Raw genomic sequence first — 18,432 nt, forward strand, 5'->3', positions numbered from 1 at the left:
AGTCTAAATATTTAGGTGTAAAAATATTAAAGCGTTTAATGTTCGACCTTCTTTATGTGCATTATACAACAATCATTCTATCGATTTTCCATGTGTGCCCGGCTCATTTGAATAAACGCCAGTCATGCTCATCATTTCATCAACATTTTCAGCAACAATACAAATCACGGTAGTAATGATAACAACAACAACAACGGCAACAACAGCAGCCACAGCATCCCCCTCCTTTCCGCTAACCACAATATAAAAATGAAACATTGCGCCAAGTGCGGTGATATTCATTCAACATTCAATGGCAATGGGCAAATATTGCAAGTCAGCCGCTGCCTATCGAGCTATATGTGTATGTATATGTGTATTGTGTGTAATGCTCGTAAATATGTATTTAAGTAGAGCCCCTCAACTCGGTAGCCAAAGACGAGCAATTCATATCAACACCTCACACAAGTCCGGCCCTACGATCGATACGACTGTAGTTTGCAGTTCCAGAGACTGTGTTGCATCGGTTTTTAGATTCTGGAAAATAAATGGTCTCTGGCCTGCCATATTCGCATGCGGGATCGATGAAAGGCATAGTGAAAAGTGGGCGGTGCTTGTTGGCCACGCACGATGCGAGACGGCGAGGGCAGTTTTCGATTTTGAGCGTGCGCCATGGCCGAAGACCACAAAAGCAACACACACTCGCACTCGCACTCACACTGACGCTCGCTTAGACAATCGTCAACAGCAAACAGTCAACTCCAATAAAGTGTATACACGTGCGTTTAAACGTGGTTTCCCTGATATTAATATATGTATTTACACTGACAAAATACATACTTTTACAGTGTTATGGAAAGAGTCGAAAAAAATTAGTCATGGTGAAACTAAGAAAGTTTATTAACAGTCTGCAAATACAAGCCCACGACATTTTTAAGTATCTCTGATAATTATAATAATTGAAAATCTTGAATAGTTAATGAATTATTGTTTTCTTTGCTCAAACTAAGTAATATCGGAGAAAGTTGGTTAATATTACATCCATACTCATTATTTCAGCCGCACCTGTAGCAAACGCAAAGCAAGCGGCGCGGCATCGAATGGGTGTGACTAAATATCGTGTCATCTCGCTTGCACAATAGCCTTCTGCACTCTACCAACACATTCGCTGCTCGGTGGTTGAAAATGGCGTGCAGCCATGGCTACAGAGCTCTCACTGCGTGTGGGCCGTCCTTTGCACACTGTTGTTGCTTCTCAGTGAAGCCAACAACAAAACCAGTAAATCGAGTTTCGAAACTCGTCGACGTCATCGCTAGCTGTCAATGGCAATGGCGATTTGTACGCTGCGTTTCGGAGCGCACAGTGAGAGAAGGAGAGAAAGAGAGAGAGAGAGCGCGAATGAGGGAGAGCGGCGAAAAGCAGTAGAAACAACTGTGGACAAGGAAAACAGAAAACAGGTTCGCTCGCGCTCAGAGCGTTCGTTCGTGTTCATAACAAAAGAACGGCTCGAATTGAACGGTTCGCATTCGCATTCGTGAATCGGACGCGTCGTGTTTTTGGTATTTTTGAATGTTTTCTGAACGCCGCTGTCAAATTGTTTGGAATTTTTGTTGTCTACGGCGCCGCTTAATTTCAACGTTTTTTACGCGCCGGTTGCGCGACATTCGCGCTGTGTTCAATAAACAGGGCCCCCGCATTAAAAATAATGCTGGCCACACTCCAAATAAAGTGATCATACAAAGGCAAAAAGTGCAACAAAAAGTGAGTGCCAATAAGTGAAGATTGATATGAAATATGCGCTCAGCGAGCAGCAGTCGTAGAGCAAGAGCCTAGCAAAAGTTTAAGTAATCCACAATAGAAATACAGAAACTACGATGAGCTCATTCCTCATGGGTTATCCACATGCGCCACACCATGTCCAGAGCCCCATGTCCATGGGTAATGGCCTGGATCCCAAGTTCCCGCCGGTTGCCGATGACTATCATCACTACAATGGTCACTATTCCATGACCGCATCGACGGGGCACATGGGCGGTGGTGTTGGTGTTGGTGCTGGTGGTGGGGCTGCTGGGCTTGGTGGCGGCGGCCCTGGCATGTCTGGTCACCCGCACGCCACGCATCCGGCGGAAATGGTCAATGATTATATGGCCGCCGCCGCGCACCACCACAACCATAACCCGCTCTCGCACTCGCACCACCACAGCAACAGCCCGCTCTCTGGCCACCATCACCAGAACGCGGGCTACGCAACAAACTATGCCACAACGCCGCCCACGCACCATCCGCATCCGCACCAGAGTCTGGGCTATTATGGTCACCATGCCGCGGCGGCGGCCGCTGCAGCTGTGCACCATGCGCCCGAGTACATTTCCGCCGGAGTGGTGCACTCGGAGGCGGGTTACGGACCGCCGCCGTCGGTGAACGTGCCAAACAACAGTAGCGCAAATGGCTCCAATGGATACTACGGCGGCTACTATGGCACCGCCAACGGCAGCGTCGGCAGCACCCACTCCCAAGGCCACTCGCCGCTTTCCTCACAGATAATGGACCTGCCACTGCAATGCTCCTCAACGGAGCCGCCAACAAACACCTCATTGGGTCTGCAGGAATTAGGTGAGTCGTCTGAGACTTCAAATTGGCTTTTTTATGATTCTGAAATTTTGGCTTAAGTCGAAAACATTTTAGTAAAAGCTTAATATATACATTTTACAAATATGATAATGCTAAGTTATCAAAGACATTTATTTATTTATCTTAACAAATTTATTTATATTTATATTTTACAAAGCGTTTTCGTACGGTCCTCGATATAGAACAATATTCAAATCTATTTAATAATTATAAATATATTTTCTGTCGAATTTTAACAGCATGAAAATTATTTATTTATCATTGTTATAATTTTATTTAAAAATGTGTCGGTCAGCTTTTCTATTCATTATTATGTAGCTAAAATTGCAGAGTTTATAATTTTTCAGAAAAATCTTATTAAAATCCGATATTTTGAATGAAACAGTTACGAGGACACCTTTTTAACTTCCTTCTATTTATTGAGCTTTTTATATAAATGCCAAAACGGAAAAGTTGCTTCCGTCAAAATCGCAATTTCACTTTTGGTTAATCGATAAATAAATCCAATTGATGGCAGCTAAAATTGTCGAATTTTGTTTTTAACTTGAAGAGTATTTTTCTGTAGAAATTCGCCAAGGAAATGTTATTGAAAGAAACAGACTAAAGGGATGACATTTTATTAACCAAAAACTATAATCATTGATTGCTTTTTTAAGTGCAACAATTCACGCACATTTTGCAAATTTAAAAGTTTTATACCAAATTAAAATTTGTGCGTAGAGAGCAAATCAAACTTTTATAAAGTCCGCGAATGAATCAATTATAGGAAAAGGATAGTATAAAGTATACATGGGGAATATATAAAGAAATCTTAACATGATTTTATTTGAGTTTTCTTTTTTTCTTGTTTTTTTATATGTATATATGTATTTTTCTATATATTTTTATATTATGTTAGAAAGTAAATTCTTGTATATGTTTGAAATGTTCTTGGAATGCCAAAGTTTATAATTCAAATAAAATTTCCAATTGAATCATGTGTGTGTCACAATAAAGTATTTAAGCTTTGAGCATGGCAATCTTATTTAATTTATATCAATATGAGAATCAAAAAAACATATTTATTGAACTTTAAAATCTCCACTGCAGGCCTAAAGCTAGAGAAACGCCTTGAAGAAGCCGCACCCACTGGTCAACAGCTGCAAGAGGTGCTACACTGTGATGATATGGGATCGGAAAATGTAAATAAAAACAAACAAAGAAATATGATAAATGCCAGCGAATAGACTAATGCAAAATACCTGTTTCCCATTCAGGATATGTCTGAAGAGGATCGCCTGATGCTCGATCGATCCCCAGACGAGTTGGCGTCCAACGACAACGATGACGATCTGGGTGATTCAGACAGCGAAGATGATCTGATGGCCGAGACAACCGACGGGGAGCGCATCATATACCCATGGATGAAGAAGATTCATGTAGCGGGCGTTGGTAAGTACAGCTCCACACACACACACACACACAAATACCTACACGAAGATGCACCCATAAAGCACACAGTGTGCCCCATTTTCGTATGCTAATTAAATTACTTGGCTGCCAACACCCACGTGATCCACTGACAGACTTCGTAATGCTCGACTTTGGCAAATAACAAAAACTAAAAGACCCAAAAAAAAGAAACTCTGCTCGCTGCTCATTAATCAAAATCAAGAATGGCGCGCCTTCTGCTGAGGGCAAAAATGTATTTGGCGAGTGACATATTCATACCATATGACTATATACAATGTACATATTCATATGGCTGTATCTGTATGCAACTGCCACTCGACTAAAATAAAGCCTATTCAGTGCTCTTTCAACACTCGCTGTGTCTTTAAGTGGATTTGTCAAATCGTATGCTATGTGGGGAAACAATTGTGTTACTTGAAATATGTATTCCGCAAATGAAAATAGATTTATAATTTAATTGCTGCAAGCCAAATCGTGCGAAGTGAAAATCTTCATTCAAGTTCATTAAATATTATTAAAGAAGCGCAGATTTGATTTTAATTTGCTAACAGTTGACAATTTTTGGTGGTTTCAATTGGGATTGCGTCTTGCAAACTCGGAAGCCTTTTTAATGTGATCATTAAAGTACATTTTATAGACTATTTTCCTAGAAACTTTAACTTTTTTGCGAAAACCACTTGTTGTATTTTGATTTTTTAAAATTTAACTTTAGGTAGTAATATATATAGGCAGTATATATATACGTCAGTATAGGTAATAATATATATATACATCAGTATATACATCAGTAAACAGAGTACATATCAGATGCAGATATCGTGTCTTACAGCCAGTTTGCCTTTTGGGTTTCTATTTCAAAAGAACTTCCTATATTCTAGATCAGCATCAAGAGCCGAGTTGATTTAGCCATCATCTTGAAACTTTGCACAGATTCGTCTTTCTGTTCAGGCAGTACATATGTCGGAACTGGCCGGATCGGACACCTATATCATATAGCTGCTATAGGAACGGTCGGCCGAAAAGTTGGTTCTCATATGGAAACCTTTTTTTTTTAAGATAACTTGGCCAAACTCGGGATTTATTAGATCCATTATGATCCTCATATGTATGCAAAATCTTATCAACTTCGGACCACTATATCATATAGCTGCTATAGTAAAGATCGCTGGATTTGTAGGATATGACAAAATATTCTGTTTTCAAATATATTTCAACTAACTCAGCATTTACGAGCTTCATTATTCTCACATATCTCGAAAAGGGTAATGTCTAAAAGGGCATTTAATCTTCGGCGTGATAGATATTTATTTTATTTTCTAGTTTTTATTATTTATGTAAATGTAGATGTCCACAGAATGTCCACAAGTCTCAGAATATAAAGGAAAACACCAAAAAAAATTAATTAAGAATGCTTTAAAGAAGCAACCGTAAGAAATAAGGTTTCACATACAATTACTTGATTGGCAAGGAGCACTACAAATTCCATAAGGTTTCCTAGAATTAAAATTCGGTTAAAAAAAATAAATATAACTATGATTCCTATGTCATTACATTACCCTTTCCTTCACTAAATCTACTTAAAAATAAAAAGTATTTAATGTAAATTATAGATCAAATCTTATCGGGGTTATTTCAATAAATTAAATTCTTAAAATAACTCTACCTTAATTCAGCAACTATGATTTCTACAGAAATCCATAAAGTCGAATTGTTTGTTTACCTTTAAGAAACGCTGTTCAAATAGCCCATAGTTTAGGTAGGAAATGAAACTATGAAACAGAAGTACTCAGAAAAGACAGCCCCTAAAAGACACATAAACATTTGTTAGCAGCATAACTCAAATTTCTTCTTTTTTTTTAATGCACACCCTATTTTCCCTAACGACTTTTATTGTAATTGCAAGTTTCATGCTTTTTTTGTTTTTAATATTTTCCCACCACACACCGACTCGAATGTGGGCTGCGGAAACAGGTTTCCATTCACTCTTCGATGAGCGAATGAACTTGGCCACCAATACACAGGTAGTTTTATATACGTATAGGTATTTATATACATATATATATATATATATCTATGTGTGCGGTCGAATCCGAATGTCAGCTCCGATAGATAATTACCATTAATTGTCGCGCCGGAACATTAACGCGCCTAAAACCATATTCATTGAGCCATGTGTTGAGTTCGATTATCAAAACGCGTCGCGACGTTTGTCAGCGCTTATTGTTTTAATTCTACCAAAATTGGCTACCGCATCTGGTTGGGCCCAAATGGACATGGACATGGTGCCCCAGGGGCAATGCCAGCTGGCCGGCTGACAATAAATAGGGCTGACAGGTTCAGGTGGCGAGTGCATAATAATCGTGTGCGGGATGGCTTTGACTCGGTCGGCAACTGGGTTAGCTGATAAATTGCTTTTTAATAAGCATATATACTTGCTTAGTCCAAGCGACTATGCAGCGCGCTGATGCACTCCAATTAAACATAACCTTGACCCTAATGGGCAATTATATCATTTGGTTGCGCCACGCGCTCTCTTCAAAACCCACTCCAGAGACAATCTCGACGTGCGACACCGACTCGACTCGACTCGACTCGACTCGAGGGGATTAACTATGCTGATGAGCATCAAATCGAAGTAGTTCGGCAGGCAGGCAAGCAGGCTGGCTGGCAGGCAGCCAGACAGATGGACAGACAGACGCTTGAGATCGCTCAGGGGCAACAGACAAAACTCCGACTGAGTGACGGATGGTCCGTGTCATTTGATGTTAATGTTGTGACATTTATCATGAGCGTACGACTACGAAAACAAGACGAAACTTGATTATCGCCAGTGCATCATCTCTCGTTAGGCGGAATGTGGCTGTCCCCAGCCACAGCCACAGCCACAGCCCCAGTCCCAAGTTCTCAGGCTCAGTTCCATTCTTGCTGCCTGTTGAGCCGGTGCCTCGTTCTTGTTTTTGTTCTTGTTGTTGTTGTTGTTGTTGTTCTCAGGTCTTTTACAAATGACTTACACTTGGTTAGCGCTTGCCTAGGCCCAAAATATTACTACATGAGTTGGCGTGCGTATCAGGTGGCGTGTGGTCCAAAAACGGGCCCATTCAATTTGTATTATACGCCTCTAGGCAACAACAACAATCAAAATAAATAACAGCTAAATGCAGCGCTATAATTGGCCAAAGTTTATGTATTTAGGTAACAATTTGTTTAATAGTTGCAGAGTGTTGACAATATTTTGAGGTGAATTATTGAATTATGATATGAAATGATATGATATGATATATATGATATGAAATATCAAATGACTTAATATTATTATTATTCGTTTTATTTACTAAGGAATCCACCTGCTCATTACATTACTCATTACTCTCTCCAATTTTTTGTTCTCTTTTGCTTGCAACTCTCGAAAAAGTCGTAGCATTCTAGATTCAAGAATTTTAAAGCGTGAATTAACTTTTATTCTGCTTGATTTTTTAAAGCTCGAATTAAGTACAATATCTACTTAAAATGACTTTCTTGTTCTTGATTCAAGAACTTTTAATTCTTATTCTTAGACCTTTTAGAGTTTATCTACCAAATGTACTTAATTCAAAAATGTTTAGCTAGATTCGGGCGAAAAACTTTACAAAATGTTTTTGTATAGAATCAAGTACGAAAAGTTTTGTCATTTGCCCGCCTTTTTTCTCTCTGTGTATTAATGAAAGAATGATGCAATTCAATATTGATTAACTTTAATATTACCTAGCTGTCTCTAGCTATTAAAATCTCTTAGATTTATGCATCAATCTTAATGATTGTCAAAGATATATAAATTATAGGATGAAGATATAATATTAACTGGTCGGAGATGGGCACTTCTCCCCCCCCCCCCCCCTCTCCCCCTCTCTCACTCTCTCTCTCTCTCTCTCTCTCGGAGATGGTATACCTCTCCTACCATTACAGATTATCGTATATTCCCTCCTCTGTCATGTACATATATATTTTTTACTTAAGCAGTTATTAAATATTTATGAATTATTGATATATTTTTTATTGTTAAATGTAATATGCATTTAAATACTTAAACTGTTCTTTGAGAGATGCTAAATTTATATATTTAAATTTTAAACATTTCTATAAAAATGTCACAGCTATATGTGAAAATCCTAAAAATTTTAAGAAGAAATCTAAGAATTTTATATTTAAATTAAATATTTGTTTTTTTTACATATGTCTTAGTTATTTTTATAAAATCATGCTTATGCTAACTCTTCGAAAATTTAATTAAAATTTTTAATGCTTAACTAATTATTAGTTTTTAATTATTCATTTTTATAAATTTAATTACTAATATTTAATCAAAATTATAAGTAGGTATTTCTCACGCCACACTTCAGAAAAATACTTGAGCGCTAAAGTGAATTTCGTGTATGCTAATCAAATGAATGCACTTGTGCACTCACAGAAGCACTTACATATCTATGAATATAGGTAGCATGAATGTACGCGAAACATTGATTTCATGCACGAGAGCTTAAAAGCTTAGCTAAGCTGTACCTTATGCTATTACCAGACCATGCAGATGATCGGCGAGTTTACGTTCCACATAACATTCAATATTAAACAACAACGCACGCTAGTTTTCATATTCACACTCGCACTCACACACTCGCACTCTTATTCACATTTATGGTCATAGTAAAACAAGCACACTGAAAACGTGCCCAGCCTTGTAACTGAATTTCAATGGCAAGTCCACGATTAAGTTTCCAATGTGCCGCAGAGGCCAGGCCAGGCCGCGCCGGGCCGGGCCGGGCCGGGCCAGACCAGACCAGGCCAGGCTCACGGCTGGCAGTCACAGTTACCCGATGACTTGCGAAAAACCTCATCAGCATCTCACCTCTGTTGAGGCGGCAAAAAAAAGTGCAAGCCCAGACCCAGACTCAGACCGAGATGCTGTAAACCCAACACTGAAACCGAGCAGCCTTTGCAAAATGCGCAGAGACGGAGGCACCCAGAAACCCGTCCCGTCGCCCCCCAGCAGAGGCCCAGGCCCAGGGCATGACAATGATGAAAATGACGCAGTAAAAATTAAGAAGTTCGCCTTTTATGACAGATGGGGCACGAACAGCTGAGGCAGCCGCACCAGCTGGATCTCTAAACGTGTCTGCAAACGTATCTGTATCTGTATCTGTCCACTCCGTTTGTATCTGCTGGCGAACAAAGCGTAATTAGCGTCCCAATGGACAACAAAAATCACAAAAATGTGAATGGAGCCGAGAATTGACAGAGTATTTCGCAGTTTCGCACTCTCCCTACGGCTTGCGCTCAATTTGCGCCAATAAAACTCTGGAGCTCTCAACTTGTGCGGAATTATTGAAATTGGCATTAATTAGCGATGCTTTTATTGGTCCAAGTCGGCAACAAGAATTATGCCCAACTGCAGCAGTCAAAACTGGCAGTCACAGTCGTTTCGTGTCGTTTCTTATTTTCCATTTTATTTTTGAACAAAACGTAGCTTCAAGGTCGCGTCTATTGTTAAAGACTTTAAAGTCGTGAGCTTCTTAACTTGTTACTGTTTGTCTTTCGGCTTTTGGTCAGAGTCTCCTTTTTTTTTGTTTCTCGTATTATTTGCAACTTATTCAACTTAACAAAAATCTTTTAAAATGGTTTCAAGACAAGTGCTAGATTCCGTTTCGGCGAGCAGCCAGTTTTTGGTCATTAGGTTCGCTTCTGGTTCTGCGGCTATGGAAAGTGAAAATCTATTGTGAATGTGCTGCGTTTGTTATTACTCAGCGCGGAAGAATGAATAGGTGCATAGTACAATAGAAAAACGACAGTTGCCTGACTACATTTATAGACTATATTTAATACAAGCTATTCAATATATACGAGCATAGTTCATTAAATGAGGTCATTCTACACAGAAACTAAAAGTTTTTCCTATATACTTTTCCTGTCCACTTCAAATTCTGGGTATATTAATATTTATGTTTCCTTAAATAAATAAGAATAGAAAGAAGGACCTTCAAGACGATAGCTATACAACTGAGAGACTAGTTCGCATAGAATCAGACAGACGGACGGACATATCAACGGGCTATATCAACTCATTACAAAATTATAATACCCTCTACAAAGATACCTTTCTAACAAAATTATTCAATGATTAAAAAGAGTTTTATGATTTGCAAGAGAAAATAAAATGATAATAAAAATAATATATAATACATAATATTTATATCATTATACATTTTTTAAACCATTTTTATCATCATGTTTTAAAATTTAAATTTGAGAGTTATTTGAAAAGCTTTCTTGATTCAATTTGCTGCACACTTTAATTTTACATGGAACTTTCATGTTCATGTGAATGAAGAAAATTTGTTTAATTTGTTGCGGCATTTGAAGACCTTATAAGGAACAGCAAATAATTAAAAAGGAACAATAAAGTTAAATATTTAAAAATTAATTATATATCTGATATCTTAATTATTTAAATATATTATATATCTGCCAGTCATTATTCGAGCTTTGTCAATTCAAATGATGTTAGGGTTAAAAAAATAGAAATGAAATATTTGACTTATAAAGTTAAATATTTAAAATAATTGAAAGTCCATCATTTTTGTGAATTCAAATTTTCGACATTAATTTCATTGAATGCAGAAATAATACAAAAATTATTATATTTACATTGTTAAAAACAAATTCGTTTATTCATTATATTATTTTTTAATTTTTTTTTAAATACGTGTTTCTCCAGATATTAACATTAAAAATCTTTGGATCACGTTGTAGTTGAATTAATGAAAAAATTCTGTTTGGGTTGACATCAATCATTTTGATGTCTTCCCAGGCACATTTTGATTGAGCGCCTTCTAGCTTTTAAATAGAATTTAAATTGTTTTGTTTTTATTTACTCGCAATTCGTGCGCTGGAATTAACATATTGTTTTGAGTCTGTTTCTTTAGTGCAGCAAAAAAATGTATTAAATTGCTGCGAGCAAATTAACAATTCGAGTTATGATGCAGTCTCCCAGCTACAAGTTCAATTGCTGCGGGTGCTTCAGTTTGTAACTTTATAGTATGTATATGTATGTGTGTGTGTGTATAGAATTGCTTGTAAGTACATGAGATTTGTGGTACGCATGCTAGGGGCTCTGCTGTGTGTGTGTGTGTGTGTGTGTGTGTAAGTAGCATGAGCTCATGTTTATTTTTATTTGCCTGCCACAAATTGCAAGTCACTTGACAAGCTGCTGATGCAGCTCCCGCTGTTGTTGAAATGCTGATGTTGACTTGCCTTTTTCCATGAGCTCATGGCACTCACAAAAAAAAAATATAAATAAGTAAATTTACCCACACACAAGCTGCCGGCAATTCACAGTTGTTGGTAACATCAATACTAAACTTTACAAAAAAATAAATAAAAACCTGAAACAGAATTCAGCTTAGAATTCAATTGACGCTGGCCAACGCGACGTATGCGCAATATGCGCCTTGCACTCACTCTTAGCCAGCCATTCATTAGGGCCAAGATGTGCTTGCATAGTCGAAACAAAATATTTACTTAATGTCATTTATTAATGTTTTCCCCTCAATGTTCCTATAGAAATTTAACGCCACTTGAGGAGAGATTTTGGGTTATTTTCGGGAACGGGTTTTGCGTTTCGTTTGATGAATGAGCAGCTAAATCAAAGTTGACAGACGTAAAAATTATTTTCTGCTTGGCACGAGTCAAATTTCTCGATCACAGGTCGTGCCCCGGCCACATATCCAAAATATTTACACACTCTCGCAGTATCGCAGCAATTAATCAAGTGGAAGCAGTTGGCCCAGTTACTCGAAGATTGCGAATGAATGAAAGTGTAGTTAAAGCCCGGAAGTTGCCCAGATGACCGCACCTCAAAGGCAGCGATCAGTTTTTGTGGATTAAAGCGATATGGAGCATATCGCCGGGCCGCGCCGGGCCTCTGACTGGGCCTGGCATTGAATATAGGGTTTTGCTCAGAAATGTAGCCGACACCGACACAAAAGATTATGATTATTAAGTAACGTCTGACATAGTTTTTTTTTTTTTTTTTTGGAACTAACGTCCCTCGTCTATGAATGAAATTGTGGAGTCACAAATGCATGATAAATCATGCGATGGGACAAACATGCCGACAGCCGTGCATGAGGCAGGGCCAATTATAACCTACACATGATATGGGGTAAAGGAGGGAGAGAGTGTGCGAGGGAGAGAGAGGCAGCTACCTACGCACTAACATGTTTAAGCATTGCCGCCAATTCCCCAGAGAGCGCCAATTTTCCAAAAAAAAAAAACAACATGCAGCTCGCTCTTTAGCAGTTTCACGCTACGTTCCTGCAACATTGTCTGCCCCTCGCCCTTGCCAGCGCCTGCCCCCTTCCCCACCATCGTTATTTGTTGTTTGTGCAATCTTGATTTCCTTGGCCTTGTATGATTTGGCATTTTCATAAATTGGCTGCCAGGCAATTGCAATTGGCACTCTTTTGGGCAAGCGCTCCGCGGCGTGACGCTGCACTTTTTGGGCGGCGAGACGACTTTGACTTGGACTTGGAAACCCCCGGCCGCAGCTTGAAGGCCTCTTCCTGGACATGGACATGGACATGGACTTGGCAACCCGCTCTACCCGGCACACTGGACATTTCGTTGAAATGTTGAAATGAAATGATACGCACTTATTAAAAACGAATTAACGCAGCATGCTGCCAACGCCGGCTGCAACGTCAGCTGCGACGCCGACGTCAACGCCTACGCAGCAGCTGACGTCGCGTTGTTTGCGGCCATTGCCTTTATTGGTTTCGTTTTCATTGTTCTTGTTCCTTGTCTCCTTCGTTCGTTCCGCGTGCCGCCTGTTCCTTTGGGGCTTTGTAAATGATATTGTTTAATTTTTTTATGTTTCTTGTTGTTGCTTCTTATATTCACAACTTTATCAAATCAATAACTCATTAAAGAATTTGTGCAGAAGTTTTCTAAAGATTGTGAAGAAGTCGTGACGAATCGACCTGAAGATTTATACACGAAGGAATTTATAAGAATTTCTGTTTACGCTTGGAGGAAAAGTTAAATCTTGGCAATTTTTATTTTGATAAAAATAGAGGAAAAATTAAAACTTAACATCTTTATTTTGTTAAAAAATAAGAAAATGTTAAACTTATTTAAGTTTTTTTCTTACTCAAACTCAAATGGAAATTATCAGCACAGAGAGACACTGAGAGAACTATAGAGAGAAAGAGAGAGAGAGTAAAGGGGGAGGGGGGGGGGGAGAATGAGACTGAGAGCATGAGAGCTCAAGCTGAACATTAAGTCTTTGATAATTGTCATTCCATTCTCTTGTAATTTTTTCTCCCGGTTGTAAAATTCCTGAGTTGAAAAATTGAGTCTCAGAATGTTAAATAAATTGAATTATGGTTTATTTCGCTAAATACGTGAATATCATCTGCTATAGTCTACTGTACTGTACTGTTTCCAAAGATATTCACGAGTAAAATGATCTGTCGTTTGCCCATTTAACACAAGACATTGGCCAAGACGCTGCTAACAAGCATAGAGCAAAACTTGCATGAGCTTAAACAAATTACAGGAGGTTAAAGGCTATTAACAAAATTGAATTGAGTTTTAGCTTAAACACAGTTGAATCGCAAAGTTTTTGGTTCTTCGGCTAATTTAAGTAATTTTATTTAGTAAGCATTGGTAAAAGTAAACTGATTAAGTACATTAAAAACTAAACGTTAGTTTATCTAAACAAAAGCTACAACTAAGCAGCAGAATGTAAAACTTGTCAACAGCTCTTTAAGGCCTAGGCCCATTGTGACTCAAAGATGTTTAGCTAAATCCCGAGAGAGAGAGAGTATTAGAGAGGGGGAGGTGAAACCCTTGCCCGTTCGCCCCCTTTCTTTTACCCCTGCGGCTGTCAGCGGCCAGTGGACAACATCATTAATCTAGCAGCTGAGAAACGGCAGCACAGCAGTTGGGATTGAAATATTTATATCAAATCGAAAGCTGTCTGTCACAGTGCAATGAAATTTTTATAAATTACAACTTGATGTGCGCGTCGGATATGATTGGTCAAGTTGCGGAGCCAGCGGCAGGACCCTGGACCGGCCATAGGGATAGAGACATCAGCCCCGAGCCCTGAGCCCGAACCCAAACTCGATGGCATTGCGAACTGGCCAAATTGAAATTGATGGTGCGAATATAAATTTGATGGGCTGTCTGTTGGCTCTATTTGTTGCAATCGTAGGCCCGATACGAATCGTGAACGGGGGCAGCAGGTGTGGCGCATAAAAAACGGAACAGGAAAAGGATAAAGCGGCTGTGGGGTGAGCGGTAGCTGCGGCGGGAAATGTTTAATTAAAGCCTTCGAGGAAAAACTAAATGCGAACGCGCAATGTTGTCCTTTTTTCGATAGGCAGACGGACAGGCAGTTGTTTTACTTGATTTTGATTAATTATCCTCGACTGGCGCTGTGTAAGTGCAGCTCTTTCATCTGCCCGCTGTCGCTGCTGCTGCTGCTGCTTCTTCTTCTTCTCCTTCGTCGTCTATATCTACCCTTCGGGCGGTGGCCAGGGGGTTCAAGGTGTTGTCAAAAGTTTTTGGCGCGCTTTTTGGGGTTGTCAACTTATCTGGCGAGATTTATTGAGCCTTCTTCTTGCTGCTTATTATGAAACTAAATTTGAAGTGTATTAATTGTGGCCCGTTGCGACTTAATCGGCCTGCCACTGCCCCCAGTCCATGCCCCTTCCCCTGTTCTCAATCATTAATTATGCATCTTCTCATGCTCCCACTCTCTCTCTCTCTTTTTTGTTTTTTTTTTTGCAGCGAACGGCTCGTATCAGCCAGGCATGGAGCCGAAACGCCAACGCACCGCCTACACACGCCACCAGATACTCGAGCTGGAGAAGGAGTTCCATTACAATCGCTACCTGACCCGACGGCGGCGCATCGAAATTGCCCACACGCTGGTGCTGTCGGAGCGCCAGATCAAGATCTGGTTCCAGAATCGGCGCATGAAGTGGAAGAAGGACAACAAGCTGCCCAACACGAAGAATGTGCGCAAGAAAACGGTCGATGCCAATGGCAATCCAACACCGGTAGCCAAGAAGACCACAAAGCGCACCAGTGCCAAGAAGCAGGCCCAGCAGCAACAGCAGCAGCAGCAACAACAACAACAGCAACAGCAACAACAACAGCAAACGCCGGTGATGAATGAGGTGAGTTCCATTCGCTGCACAACAGTCAACAGGAAAGCGAATGAAGCTACCAATGACACAAGCTGAAAGCAACATTCGTATGTGATTATTCCTATGGCAGAAGCGAGGAATATCTGAATAATTCAGTTTAATATTCGATGATAGGGATAAAGAGAGAGAGCGCAAGGGAGAGAGAGAGCGCAAGGGAGAGAGAATTATGAGGAAATATTTGAATAACAAATAATAATAATAATAAATAAATAGCAAGCAAGAGAAAGAGTGAGAGAGAGGGAAAGATATATATATAGGGGGCGAGGTTTTTCGGTTTATTTTCAAATTTCTCATTTGCTTACTAGATAACAATAACATTTAGAATGAAAAATACAATATTAAAATAACAGTTATATGATCAAGATTCTACACATAAGGCCCGGAAGATGTCTCTTTACATCTTGTATCATACAAGCTAGATAGATACTGAAAGGGGTTTTAGGAAGTAAAAAGCAATTAAACAAAAAAACCATAGTATAATTACCAAATATAAAATAATAATTGTATATTGTACAAACAAAATAGATTTAAAATAGCTTGCAACTGGCGTGAAGTGTGACCAAATTCATTTAGAAATCGACATCCGCATATTTAAATTTCGTATAATAGTCGATGCTCTTAAGTCATACGCCTTATAACAAAACACAAGATGAAACTCTTCATACCACTCATCGCACTACTTATTGCAGCCGCTCCCCCCCCAATAGGCGTAGGCAAAAAATAATAAATAAATATGTATATTTTATTTGTCCCGACTTGGGATCAACGCACATTTATTGAAAAGAAAATGTGATTAAAAGTTTATTACGTTTTTGAAAAGACTTTCATTTGATTTACTTAGGTATATATGGGGTTGAAATTCAAGCGATTTAGAGTGTTCTGATCGGGAGGAGCTAAGAGGGACTAAAAGGTATCCTACTGTGAAAAACATTCGAATTTCCGTCTTCCTTTCTTGAATAACTTGGTTATTTATTGTCCGATCTTTATGAAATTTTCAAGAAAATATATATATATATATATATATATATATATATACATATAGAGACAGGGGCCGAGGTTTTTCGCTTTTTTTTCAAATTTCTCATTGCTTACTAGAAATAACATTTAGAATGGAAAATACAATCTTTAAATAACAGTTATATGTCCAAGTTTCTAATCATAAGGCCCGAGATGTATCTTTACATCTTGTGAATACTGAATACTGAAAGGTGTTTTTGGAAGTAAAAAGCAATTAAACAAAAAAACCATAGTATAATTACCATAACAAAATATAAAATAATAATTGTATATTGTACAAACAAAATAGATTTAAAATAGCTTGCAACTGGCGTGAGGTGTGACCAAATTCATTTAGAAATCGACATCCGCATATTTAAATTTCGTATAAATAACGATGCTCTTAAGTCATACGCCTTATAACAAAACACAAGATGAAACTCTTCATACCACTCATCTTATTATATTGCAGCAGCCGGCCCCACGACTCATCAGGGGACGTATTTTATTCCCGACATGGGATCAACGCACATTTATTGAAAAGAAAATGTGATTAAAAGTTTATTACGTTTTTGAAAAGACTTTCATTTGATTTACTTAGGTATATATGGGGTCGAAATTCAAGCGATTTAGAGTGTTCTGATCGGGAGGAGCTAAGAGGGACTAAAAGGTATCCTACCGTGACAAACATTCGAATTTCCGTCTTCCTTTCTTGAATAACTTGGTTATTTATTGTCCGATCTTTATGAAATTTTCAGGAAGTAATTATGGCATCCAACTGTGTGTAAATACCAAAGCTCAGGCTATGAAATATTCAGGATCTACAAACATTGAATATTCCCAAGAAAGCAAATATTGCGACGCCAGATTTAGGGTAGCAATAAATATTACTAATTGACCGATTGCTTAAGCTATTTAAGTGTTAGTTTATCTTTTGGGTATTATTCATCAATCTCTAATTTCTCTTTTCGATTGTAGTGCATACGCTCCGATAGCCTGGAGAGCATTGGCGATGTCAGCTCCTCGCTGGGCAATCCGCCTTATATACCCGCCGCCACGGAAGCGGCGAATCTAACGTCATGCGGCAATGCCAGCAATGGCAATGCCTATGCTGGATCTCAGCAGCATCAAGTGCATCTCAGCAACAACAACAACAACAATAACAACAACAACAACAACAACAGCAGCAACCTCAACAACAATCAAATGCACACGGGTCTGCACCATCATCAACAACAACAACAACAACAACAACAACAACAACAGCAATCCGATCTCATGACCAATCTGCAGCAGCACATCAAACAGGATTATGATCTGACGGCGCTTTAGGAGACCCCAAAGACGACCCTAGCTCAACTTTGTACATTGAGTCCTTCAGTTAGCCCCGCAATACTTTCTGGTACCCACTTCCTAAGTCTTAAGTCTCAATCGTAGCGAAATCCCCCTTTTTTGTACACCCGGCGATGCGTCAAGGTCACCGGGGAAATTCGGAGTATACAGTGAAAAAAATTACTTGTAGTTAGTTAAGCACAAAACCAACGACCACTGGGCAACAACTTAGGCTTATGTAACGTCCTCCTCCCCCTCGACCTTAATATAAAAGGAGAACCTTGTAAATTAGTGCTACTTAATTAGAGATACGTTTTGTATAAAGCATAGCAAATTAATTGTAAGCAAAAGCCCAATTTGTCATAGTTGTAAGTGGAATAATAGTTTAAAGAAATGTATGATTAAATGTATAATTATTATTATTATTATAATGATTATTATTATTATTATTGTATCTAACTAGTTGCATCTGTTGTGCGTAGATATATATGTAAGTTCGTGCGTATATTTTATGGATACAACAACAAACAAACATTTATAAGTACATAAATATACCTAGACAATATAAAAAACAAATAAACCGAACAAATTTTACTTGGAATTTAAAAAGGGGTTCTACAATTGTGTGTGTGTGTGTTTTTTTTTCAGTGTAACGAAAGGCAACTTGTATATATTAATAATAAGTTAAAAGAAAACAAAATCACATAAATTGTAGTCAGCCAGAAAAGACTCCTTAGACATAGAGATCTTGCATCAATAAGAAGTTTAACTGGGTACTTTTTTCTTTATGAAAATA

At 38.6% G+C, this 18,432-nt stretch overlaps 1 protein-coding gene across 2 annotated transcripts; it reads left to right on the forward strand.

Moving 5' to 3' along the window:
- The first annotated feature begins 1,487 nt into the window (after positions 1–1,487).
- Dfd (Deformed) lies at positions 1,488–18,070 on the forward strand. 2 transcript variants are annotated; one of them, XM_064700382.1, is made up of 5 exons: positions 1,488–2,592; positions 3,700–3,791; positions 3,867–4,041; positions 14,887–15,278; positions 17,283–18,070. In XM_064700382.1, the coding sequence occupies exons 1-5, from the start codon at positions 1,854–1,856 to the stop codon at positions 17,634–17,636; spliced, it is 1,752 nt and encodes a 583-aa protein (XP_064556452.1). In that variant the 5' UTR covers positions 1,488–1,853; the 3' UTR covers positions 17,637–18,070. The 2 variants fall into 2 exon arrangements, with proteins under 2 accessions (XP_064556452.1, XP_064556453.1); XM_064700383.1 differs by lacking the exons at positions 1,488–2,592; positions 3,700–3,791; positions 3,867–4,041 and adding an exon at positions 13,833–14,254.
- Positions 18,071–18,432: the final 362 nt, after the last annotated feature.

Source organism: Drosophila montana, unplaced genomic scaffold (assembly GCF_035044405.1).
Source record: "Drosophila montana isolate Dmon_TW-CO22-7 unplaced genomic scaffold, ASM3504440v1 contig_1761_1, whole genome shotgun sequence".
NCBI classification, from domain to species: Eukaryota; Metazoa; Arthropoda; class Insecta; order Diptera; family Drosophilidae; genus Drosophila; species Drosophila montana.